A 12,235-nucleotide genomic window follows, 5' to 3' on the forward strand; every position below is an offset into this window, starting at 1 on the left:
ACAGGCTTTTCTAGAGACTGAAAAACCTGCACAATCAGTTTCCCTGGAGGCAATAGTGGAAGAAAACCAATGAATGCATACCTCACGGGTACCAATGCATCTTGCTATACCATTTTTTTTGTTCTGTTTCCTTCACAGAGCAACAGTCCAGATGAATTAGGGTTTTTACTTAGCCATGCAAGGCCACTGCAATCAGTGGAAGAATCTGGAGGAGTTTCTGATACATACCTATCTAAACTGAGGACCTGTCAAAACAGCAGCTTCCCATGCTACTGATTCAGAGCTCTCCTATGTGGTAAATCATGACACATACTCCAACATACCCTTTAAAGCAGAGGTGGTGAAACCCTGGTCTGTGGGACAATCTTGGTCTGCCAGGGCATCCAATCTGGCCTATGAGCCCATTTCCCCCAAACTTTCAAGTAACAAGAATTACAGAAAGGAAAACGTTTTTTGCAAGCGTGGTCAGCAAGCAGGACTTCTCCCGCTTGCTGCCCATACTTGCAAAATGTAGGTTTGATTACCACCTCCCTGTCACCTGATGGGAAGGGGAGAAAGAAGTGAGTTGCCAACCCTATGCTTGGAGTTTCCCCAAGCACCAAGCAGAGGGCTGGCAACACACCTTGCAGTGTGATTTCTTACTGTTGGATGCTTGGGAACTCCACACAAGGGATTTTGACAGGTGAGTGGAACAGCCCACTTGTCAATCATGCAACATCATAATGATGTCATTTGATTGGCATGTGAGTTGTCCCACCCACGTGCCAAATTTGGCCCATAGCATGAGGCCACATAAAGATCCAGCCCCCAGAGCCAAAAAGGTTTTTCACCCCTTCTTTAAAGAAACCACATTGTTGGGCTTGTATTGTTGTTTTTTTTAATGGAAAACACCGGGATATTTTGAGGGAAAGTGTGGAATGAACTAAACAGCTGGCTCCACATGAAGAGATATATTTCCATAGAATCTGACAGCTTTACCTATGGGCAAATTACAGGTGACGGGTTTTTAAAACAGTAATTTGGACGGATTTCGTTACCCTCACAAATGTGATTTGAAATGGTAATACTTTAAAAGGCTAATTATACAAAACTGATCTTGGCACCAAAATCCACTTTTCTCAAGAATGACTTTTCCCCTTTCCAAACATAAAATTAGATGCTGGGGGAAAGGTGAAGGAGTGGGTGGCTACAAATGAGCGGTTCTCAGAAATCATCTTTCTTGTTAAAATGCTTGACAAGAAAGCTAATAAAGTGATGGCACTGGGGTGTAAAATTAACTGCTCTCTGTGTCACTGAAGGTAACCTATTAGGTATGTGAAATCATGGAAGGTACCTCAAAGGTCATCTAGTCCAACCCCCTGCTGATGCAGGAAATCCCCTATTATAGGATCCCTAACAGGTGACATCCAGACTCTGCTTAAAAACCTATACCAAAGGAGAGTTCACCACCTTCCAAGGCAGTCTCGTCCCTGCCTAATGGTCTTCCTGATGTTTAGTCAATGCAAACAGATTGACTATAACAACACATTCCCTATTTGCCTTGTAAATTCATTGCTACCTGCCTTCAGTCAGCGGGATGGGGCTAGCTATAAGCTCAAGCATATAATAAAATACAATCTAGCAAAATCTTGACCCAGGCAGCTATACGCTTGCATACAGCATATATTGTGAGTGGGGAACTGCAGGCCTGGGGCCAAATACAGCTCCCCAGGCTTCTCTAACCAGCCTTCAGGACTCTCCCCAGGCTACACCACCTCCCCAGCTATACTCCCTCTCCCCATGCCATATCCCCTCAAGAACATTACTCTGCACCCTCCTTAAGTGTTTCTATCCTGACTGGAATGTGTCCTTGAATTGTGTAATACTTGCTTGAATAGATGGAAAGGGGAGTGAGTCTGTGCAGTCTGCGCAGAAACTACTGTATAAAGGTAAAATTTATCTATTATCTATTTATTATTGTTTGATTTATATCCCGTCCTTCCTCCCAGCAGGAGCCCAGGGCGGCAATGTATATTGTTGCTCTGCTTGCTTTTGTTCCTGGCCCTGCCCACCACAGGCATGTGGCCCCTGGAAGGTTGCTCAGAAGGGAATGTGGCCCTTGGTCTGAAAACGTTTTCCCATCCCTAGTGTATAGGATTGCTTTTAGCTCTTTGCTTATTGTGTTTCAGTTGTTTATGCAATGCTTGTATTTGCACTACATTTGTTGTTATTGTTTGCACGCACGCACACACGGCCACTTCTCTTGTAGAAAGCTTATAATATCCAAAATTTCCTTGCAGAGGCGAATTGCCCCCTGCTCATTTGTTTCATCATCAGCGAGCAACCACAGTATTCTGCACTATAGACGGCAGATCCTTTTTTTAAGGTTGGGGAAGTCAATGGAGGGTAATTGCCCCAGTCGCACACATGGAAGGGGCCCCATCAACATTTACAGAGAGTGAATGTAGCAGAGTGGCCAGAATAGGGCTGGGTAGACCTAGGCTCAAATCCTATTTAGCAATGAACCTCAATGGGTGACTTTGGGCTAGCTGCTATCTCTTAGCCTAACCTACCACACAGGCTTGTTGTGAAGATAAAGGGTCAGTGGGGGGGGGATGGGTGTTTTCCTGAGCTCCCTAAAGAAAGGGCAGGATAAAAAAAGAAAGAAAAAAATATACACTCTAAGTAAGAAAAAAAGGAAGAAGAGGCTCAAGTGAGCATGCAGCCCTCAGTCCTCACAGAGTCTTAAAAAGGTCCTGAGCAGAACCCAGTGCAGACAACAGGATGAACGTCTTGGCTACTCTGGGGCTATCTCAGATAATTAGGCATCACTATGGACCTGAACTGTAATGAACCCTTTGTCAGGAATAAGCAAGTGTGTATGCTTCAGTACTGATGTAGGAAAATGTTCCCTCAAACTAGATTTGGGGAGAGCTTTATGTTTGTTTGCTGTGATGTATCTTTCTGTTTTTCTCCCTTCTCTTCCTCCCCTTTGTTTATGAGTTAGTTGAGTTTGAAGGCTGTTCTAACAGAACAATTTATAATCATGGACTAAACTTATTATCTACTTCTACCTTTTCTCTCCAAGCTAAAGCCTCTGTAACCAGAATACATGAAGGTTGTGAGTAAACTGCTTTTACAACTTTTTCTACAGAAGACTCTTTCTTTTATTCAGCTAGTCTGTGTGAAGGGGAGGTTGGCTGGTTAGTGCTCAGCTTGGTTTTGCCAAGTTTACTCTGCTAGAGTTTCATAAAACCAACACCCGTAACTCTGTGCAGCTTAGCATGTGAACATAAGAAAAGCCCTACTGGAGCAGGCCAAAGGCCAGTCTAGTCTAGCATCCTATTCTCTCAGTGGTCAATCAGATGTCTATGGAAGGCCCAAAAGCAGGCTGTCAGCATCTTAGCATTCCCCACTTGTGATCCTCAGCAACCAATGCTCAGACACAAGGTCAGCTCTAGGTTTGAGGGGCCGCTCAGCCAACTGCCCATTGGTGGTCCCTCACTTATGTGGGTGGGTCCTAGTGGGCTTACCAGTTGTCGACAGTCAGCAGCAAAAAGCTCATCAGCCATGGGGAGTTGCCACTTAAAGTTTTCACAATGCTGCAAAATAACACTACTTTGGAGGCATTATTTGAAATTTAAACAGTGGTTCCAAGAATTGGGTGCTTGGCATTGATCAGAGTGCCAGATTTATTTATTTTTTAAGTGGGAGCAATGTAGGTTTCAGCCCGCGATACATATAGAAGGTATTAAATAATGCAGTGCAAGTGAGTGCTGTTTCCTGTTTGTATTTCGAGGGCAATGTTAAAAGGTGGAAACTCCAAGGACAGCTTCCAGGGGATATGGACAAGTTCCTGTGCATATTATCCTGGAAACACTAAAAGTGGAAGTGCACTTCACTTTCAGTTCTTCGTTTGGCCCTTTGATATGAAGATACTCTCTACAGATTACTGAACATCACGATTAATCAGGACCTGCAGGTGACTTGCCATTTTAGCATGAACAAGTTGCTCCTTCTCCAGTTCCCCCCCCACACAATAATCCAAAACACACAGGCACAATCAGGCTTCACTTCAAATCCAGCTGATTACTAATTACATGCACAAGCTAGCAACACCAGATTTCCGTTCCCAAGCACATTCCTTTTTTTAGGTATTGATACATTTTCAAGCATTACACCAAATGTTTGCACAGATTCTTACCAGGCATGTGTTTTAAGGTCTGGTTGCCATTTGCTGAGCCACCTGCAAAATGTTCAAACTGTGAGAATGCAGTTGGCATCTTTTCCAAAGCCAGAATATTCTCCACTGCAGAAAGTAACCTGTGCAAAGGGAAATATATACCCATTTATAGGCATTCTTATAATAATCACTTGTCAAGGTCAAAGCAGGGGGAGGGGGGATCCTGTGACCTGCAGTTCTCTAACTCAGGCCTGCACAATTTGTGAGTCACCAATCCAGATACAGTCTACTTAGTCATGTATAGAAATCCATCAGTAAAACACAGCTGTTACTCCCACCTGACTGGGACAGCAAGAACACTGAGCACTGTCAAAGACATAGCAGGGAAAGAAAGAAGGGAAGGCACCAGCACAGGAATTAAGGAGAGAGAAGACCCTAAAGGTACACTGAGAACTACATATTAAGATCCAACACATTTTGAGTCAAAAGAATCTTCTTCAAGGGCAAGTGACTTAACTGCTCAGTTCATATGTGTAAGATCCGTGCTTTAATTTAGATTCCTGCCTTGGACTCGATGGACTTATAGGCCCCTTCCAACTCTGTTATTCTATGATCAGCTCACAGTTTGTACTAACCATAGTCCAGTTTTCAAAACATTTGTATTCCTGATGTGCAGAAGAACCATGTTTTGTTTTCCTCTTCCTTGAGAATCCATGGATGCCATCGCACCTGACAAATCTGATGGTAGAGGAATGTCTCAAACAATGGTTTGCCAGTTCCAACATATCCTAGCCTTATGCTTTTAAGCACAGGGCACTGTTGTGGGGTGGCACACAGCCCCAGGCAGAAAGGGCGGGGGGAATCAACCTCCCACCCACGCTTCAGCTCTTGTGAGACTGCCTGACGTCCCAGGCAATCCCGCAAGAGCTCTAGGAGCAGGTGGGATCAAGCTCAGGCCTTTAAGAGGCCTTGGCCATGCTACTACTGGCTTCTTTCTTCACATGCTGTCTTCAGTTTGCTATCTGTGGCCATTTGCAAGCCATTATTTGTTGGCCATTGTTGATTAAGACATCATGACAAGGTATAGTCTGGCACTACATTTGAGCCAACTCAATCCCTTCAATGGATAGCTAAAGCAATCTTGTATGTTTCCTTGTAGCTATCCCTTTGAAGAGATTGTCTGGTTGTTCTTGGACCACATTTCTGGTCTCCTCCATTATCAAGTATGTAGTGAATCACAATCCCTGGTCAAAGGGCTGAGTTTGGCATGGTGGATTACATATGATATTGGCTCACTAAATTACTTATCGTGGAGATTCCCAACCATGAGCATCTAGAGAAAATTATGAAAACAGGGATGGTTGTTAAAATCAAGTAGGGCATACTTTGAAAACAGGCTTGGTTGCTAGGTCTCAACCTGGAATTTCTGCCTATCTCTTTAAACCGGAGATGGAGCCATCCAGACTTCAACATCCACCATTCCTGACCATTTGTGAGGGGCTGATGAGACTTGGAGTCCAATAACATATGGAGGACCACAAATTCCCCTTCCTTGCTTTAAAAGTTGTGAGACAGCAGAAGATGATGCATCCTCCTACCTTTGATCCACCCACCCTTTCCCTCTCCCTCTTTCTGTAACAATCAGGACCCCCACCTGCATGTAGAAACAGAAAAAGGACTTGTGAGCAGCAGGATGAAAACCTAGCAGCCACATTTCACCTGCTGCTTCAGCAGCTTTTAGGTAAAAGCAGAATATGTGGTGGACTTATCTGGAAACCCTATTTGGAGTTAGGATAACAAGCTACATCTTTTAAAATTCTCTCTTCTTCACAAAGAGCCCTGTCCTCTTTTTCACCTTGTCACTCTGTTTGAAACCGAAGGTATAGCACTGCCTAGTCCAATACGTAACAGCCCAGTTCTGGAGCATAGTGATGTTGTTCAAAACAACCCCCTTGAGAAAAGCAGAGGTTCAAATGTATGAACAATATCCTATGACGTAAATGCAATAGAAAATTAACTGTAGTATCCAGAAAGCTGACGTATTCCAAAGAGATAATGTAAAACAACTGGTGGTGAGCAGCTGACAATCCCAGAAAAAGAAGGAAAAATGAAAGCAAAATGGGTTAGAAGTAATTAGCTGTGGTTCACACATAATGTTAAACCATGGTTTATTAAACTATGGTTTATTCAATAGTATAGTGGCAAATTTAGAAGTTCAGGGTCCCTTCATGAGTCACCAGGATCGGCCTCACAGGTCAAATTTGACAGGTGACCCACCTGTCAATCACATGACATCATTATCCAGCCCACTTATCAAACCCCTTTGCAGGGGGTTCCCAAGCCACAACATCCTGCTGGCAATCAGGTGCCTGGAAATCGCTGCACATGGGGTGTTGCTAGTCCTGTGCTCAGTGCTTCCCCAAGCCACCAAACATAGAGCTAGCAAAGTGGTTGTTTCTTACCTCCCCATGGGGGGTGGGGACAAAGAAGCTGGTATTTTACAGGCACTGCTGCCTGCAAGAAAGGTACCTCTCACAGCTGAGCTGCAAAAAGCAGGCTTCTTCCCCCTGTGTTTTGCATATCAGCTGAGAGAAGGACATCTCTCTTGCACATGATACCTGTAAAATATAAGGGGCATTGCTTGACAAATGTTTCTTTCTTCTTGCACAAACTCATTGCAGCCAAAATGGAAGGTGCATGTGGAGAGAAAGAGGGCTAAGAAGAGTAGGTGGAGAGTGAGGTGGCATTTCCTCACAAAGAAGGGGACAAAGGGAGACTGAAGAAAGGGAGAAGGAAGGCTGCCTGCAAAATACAAGGGGGATTGCATGTAAAGCAGTTATTTTTCCCTCAGTTGTGCTTTTTGCAGATGGTCTGTGAGAAAGCGGGGGGGGGGAGAGAGTCTCACGGACAGTGGGAGAAGACAGAAAGTACAAAGCTAAGAAGAATGAGGCTGCCTGTATTTTACAAGAGGAAGAAACCTGAATTTTGTATATCAGCTGTGAGGAGTTCTGTGTTGCACAGTGATATCTGTAAAATACCCCCTCTTCTTAGCCCTTTGTCTCTCTCCCCCTACCCACCACTTTTTCCCAGACAATCTGCAAAAAGCACTATTAAGGGAGAAAAAATGTTTTACAAGCAATGCACCTTGCATTTTACAAGCAGCCTTCCTTCCTTTATCCTCCTCCTCTGAGAAAATGCTGCTTTGCCTCACTCTTAGCCCCATCCTCCCTCCCCCCCAGTGTGGCTGTCTTCACCTGCCTTCTGCATTGGCTGCTATGGGTCTGCGTGGGACTGTTTGAAAGCCCTTCATTTTAGCAAGATTCTGATGCAAACCCCCTCTCAAATCAGGCTTGGCTGCCCCTCTTCTTCTCAGTAAACTTCCCTCTCTTAACTCCTGTTGACTCTCTCCCTCCTAGTGTTTCTCTCCTCCCCACAATAGATGGTGTGAACCAATCAGCATGCAAGGAAATTCATACTGACTGCTGATTAGCTGTAGTGACTCCTGACCTTGCTGGATTCTCTGGCTGTGCAGCTTTTAAACAAGCTCAGCGTTCAAGAATTGCAGTGGCTTGATTGGCTGTAGAGACAGACAGAGGGACTCCAGGAGGGGGCCGGCAGGGAGACAGCTGCAAAAAAAGTAATGGGGCTGCGTCCCAGAGCTTCCCCCCTGGAAAACATACCTCAGTTTATTAAACAATGGCTTAGGGTTATGTGTGAACCTAGCCCAGCAGTTTAATTATGGTTTATTAAGGTTTCTAGATGGTTTATACCCCTTAGTTAACATTAACCATACTGTAGCATTATATGTGAACCTGGACCTCCTCTTTAACTGTGGCCCAAAGCCACAGAGTTGTGAGTGAAGAGCAGCTCTTCCTGGCTTCTGTCTCCTTTAAAGGGGGTACAGGGGCACAACAAATCAAGTTTGTGATTATTTGCCAGATGGTTTATGGTTAATGTTAACCATGGCTTAACTTTATGTGCGAACCAGGCCAATTATTTTTTTAATAAGGCAAGTGGGCTTTGAAACAAAATATTTCACTATATCCGTACTAAGGATGGGCAAAAATTCTGCTCAAGTTGGACATGACACTGGATTTTAAAATAGTTCACATTCTCATTCTGTTTGCAGAGCCAACATGCTTGCTGCAAAGTCAGTGGCTTTTCCCCAACACTGGATTTGCAGTTAATATTAGGCAAGAATTCTTAAATCCCCCTCACTGCCCCCTTCATTAGGATATCCCCCCGAAATGTACATAGAGGTGAAACTCAAAGTCAGTGGCCAAGTTGAGGAGACTCTCTAGGCTTGCTTGTTATCTCTGAAATTTTAACCCTTTAAATTTCCTTCTCTCAGGGTGGTAGAATCAAACTGGATAAATGCAGAAGATAGCAGAAACAAAAAAATGGGACAGAACAGCCTTCCAGTTCACCAGAATCAGATTGGTTCAGCAACAAGCAGTGGATCCCAGCCCTAATCCCTGCGCGCTAACAACATTGTTCCTGTTCACGGTTCTAGCTCTCCATGCCTCCCTCCATGATAAAAAGGTGAACAGGGACTCTAGCACAGTGGTTCCTAACCTTTATGAGTATGGGACCCCCTCTGGAACCTCAAAAAAATTCATGGCCCCCACATGTGAATTGTTGCTCCTGCTGCTGCTGCTACTCTGGCCATCATCACAATTTGCATGCAGGCGGAGAAACAGAGGCAGAAGAGAGAGCAAGGGCTCCTTGCAGGAAACTAAAGCCCAATAAATATATAATAAATTTAAACACACAGTTCACGCAAGCCAAAATAGGAGCAAACTTGGGTGCCAGGGCTGGGGGCAGCAAGTGTGAATGGGCAGAGAGAGAAGAAAAAGAGAGATTGATGTAATGCAAAGGACGGGGGGAGGGTTAGAGGAAGGAAAGACATGTCAAGCTGTGGGTCGGGGAGAGGTTCAGTGGTTCAGATGAAGGTAGCAAGTAAGAGATGGTGGTGGCTGGAAGTGAAGAGGAGCAGCCACGTGGGAGGGAGGGCACTTGGGACATGAGGACAGGGATGGGGAGGAAGGGGTGGAGTAAAGTGAACTATGTGTCAATTCTTCCTTTTTTGGAGTGACCTGTGGTGGCAGTGAGACCTCAAAACAAATGGACATGGTTCCACTCCTCTTCTTTCCCTCACTCCCCCCTCCAAAGGGAGGGTGTCCCACAGGAGGGAGAAAAGGGAAGTAGACAGTGAGTGCAAGGGTAGAATCCTCCTCAACCGCCACCTCTTTCTCTCCCCCTCTTTCTGAGGCAATGGGATGAGGAGTGACCTCCCCTTCTTTTCTCTCCCTCACCCCCCTCCATCACCACCACCTTCTCGTTAGCCTGGTAATGGCCTATGTGGGACTACAGGAAAATGCACGGGGAGGGGAGAATGTGTTGCCGCTGCTGCATGCCTCTTTCTCTCGTTTGCATTGCAGGAGTCTGATGGGTTGTGGAAAGGGGTTGCGAGAAGGCCAGAGGACCCCCTCCTCTACACACACACACACCTCCCACTCCATACATGTTAGCCGCCATATCTGTGCTCTCCTGCTGCTATTACTGCCGCCACCACTGGTCCATGCAGCATGCAAAGGCTGGGGCTACCCTTCACCCTAAGGAGTTAAGGAGCTGGGAGCTCAGGAAGAGCAATCAGCAGCTGGTCTCCTTGAGTGGCAGGGTGAGGAGCTGAGAATGAAAGTTGCTCGCACTTAGTTTGTTTCAGCCAACCTGAAGACTTTAAAAAATAATAATAAATAATAATTCCTCTCTTGGCTCTTTGTGCCCCCTCTGGATGACTTCCTGGCCCCTCTGGGGGTCATGGACCCCAGGTTGGGAACCACTGGACTTGGAGAAAGGTTTTATAGAATCAACTTCCCTCCGTATAAGCACTGTGATTGGAGAGGTTTGGGTGAGATTCTAGCCCTGGGTTAGTAGATAGACCTCTCAATGAGCAAACTCCAGCTCCCCCCCCTTCCCTCCCTGGTGTTTTTCTTATATGCTGTCATTTACATTTTGTTGTTTTTGGAATTTGTAGGGATGGTTTTATTGTTTTTAGAGTTTGTTGAATCGATTTGTTTGTTTTTAGAGCTTCTGTTTGTGTATTCTATTCTTTTTTATCTTGTACATTGCTTCCATAGCTTAATGTTGTGAAGCAACAAAAAACTCTGAATATCTCCAAATAACTTGTGGGTGTGTCCCTGTTTGCTTGGGATAGCTTTAGGTTGGAGCCTCTCCCCGTAGGGACTTTGTTTCAGTCCAAACACGCCCACTTTGCCTCACTGTTCAGGATTTGGATGAAGCAGTTGCACAGCCTTTGTAAAAATCACTCTCTTATTTGTAGGTGCCTCCACTTTCCTTCCAACCTGATAACAAACTTGGGTGGTTGAATGCCTATTTATTTAGTTTCTGGGACCAGTCTTCTAACTCTGGGTCCTGAAACAGAAAGTTGTGTCCCAAAACATCAGGATCATGCCAATGTATCATTCGCTCATGCCATCTATATTGTACTTTACATCATAGATGCAGTGTGTGCTTAAATGTGCACCAGCTTACCCACTTTATGTAGAGATTACTGCTTTGGTGAGAGTATGAACTGATCCTTTGAATATCCTACCAAAAATGAACAGTTATCCCACTCTAATGTACCTAAGCACAATTGTTACATCTCACCACTTTGTGTTCTATAAAGGCTGGGCATTTATTTGCAGTTTCTAGGAGACAGCCCGACAGAAGGCTGAAAAACATATTTGTAATACCTAAGAATCAGCAGTAACATTTTACAGACTGTAAAATCTGCAAGATTTTAAACACATAATTAGAGAAAATAAAAAAGTTATCACAAGTTAAGGAGCAGCGCATGCAGTTGATGAGCATTTCTAAACACAGAAAGGCAATCTGGATTTATTTTAGTAGGGAAAAATGATACTGAATAGATGAAACTGCCTTATACCAAGTCAGCTTTTACTCCAGTATTGTCTACTCTGACTGATAGTGACTTTCTACAATCTCAGGCAGATTTTTTTTCTGAGCCATGCTACCTGAAATACTTTAATTCAGAGGTGGGCAGCCTTCAGTCCTAGGGGACCAATGGCCTAATTTCAGGCAGATGGCAAGGAGGAGGGGAAGCCAGGCAAAAAAGGAATAACAGAAATATAAAGAAAAAGTGGGGGCTCCACCCATTGTCACTTCTGTTCCATTCCCACTCACTTTTGATTCCAGCCCCACCCATTTTTACCCTGATCTTGCCCACTGCTGGGACATGGCCTCCAAGAGGTTATCACAGCCCTTGGCAGAAAAAAGGTTGTCCAGTCCTGATTAAATGGGAATATTGTGGTTTGCACCTGGGACCTTCTGCATGCAAAGTTCTCTGCACTAAGCTGGCCAGCATAGCTATACATATAATCAGAGACAAGATCTTAATCTCCAGCAGGTCCTCAAGATATCCTGAAATGGGACCTCCAACACAAATGGCACAGGTGGTTCATATGAGCAATGGGGAATGCTAGATGTTCTCTGAGGGTAGACTGGAAGACAGGGTAGTTTATTGAGACAGCTGAGCCTTTTACATACGTCCTCCGAGTGTGAAAGCTACATGTGAAGGTGGAAGGAGAAACATGCTCTCGATGTCACATGTGCCACTGTCCCTGTGTCTGATGTACACACAGTCAGTGTGAAGGGGCTTCTACATGTGAGTAGCTGGATGTGTGTAGGCACTTTTTGTGATTTGGACCCCATTGGATAAAGCACCTACATGCATCTGACCCATAGTCACTCCCCTACAGATGTGCTGAACGCATATGCACCAAAGGGCAGGGCCAGTGATGCATACACGGTATTGAGAGCGGTGCTAACAGCAATCTCACTTCCTCCTTCTCCACGAATTGCTTCTATGTACGGAGAGCATACAAAGAGGGCTTTGAAGTTGTTATGATGGGACTGTTACTGCTTATGGTGCACACAGTCTTTCCAAACTTTCCACTGTGGTCTTGGAAGTTTTTATAGTGCATGCACAATACAGCATTATCAAACCACCTTTCAACTCTCCGGGGACAAAAAACTATTGTCTGTCTC

The 12,235-nt window shown here is 44.7% G+C and overlaps 1 protein-coding gene across 3 annotated transcripts in view; it reads right to left on the bottom strand.

Annotated features, from left to right (window-relative positions):
* Positions 1-12,235, bottom strand: part of CMYA5 (cardiomyopathy associated 5) — a 108,470-nt gene that overhangs the window by 49,145 nt on the left and 47,090 nt on the right. For all 3 annotated transcript variants that reach the window (XR_009761634.1, XM_061619803.1, XM_061619793.1), the window contains one exon: positions 4,184-4,302. Coding sequence is in view for 2 of the 3 variants with exons in the window: in XM_061619803.1 (XP_061475787.1) it covers positions 4,184-4,302 (119 nt within the window). In the remaining variant the exon portion in view is untranslated. The remainder of the gene's footprint in view (positions 1-4,183; positions 4,303-12,235) is intronic.

This window comes from Rhineura floridana, chromosome 1 (genome assembly GCF_030035675.1).
Source record: "Rhineura floridana isolate rRhiFlo1 chromosome 1, rRhiFlo1.hap2, whole genome shotgun sequence".
NCBI classification, from domain to species: domain Eukaryota; kingdom Metazoa; phylum Chordata; class Lepidosauria; order Squamata; family Rhineuridae; genus Rhineura; species Rhineura floridana.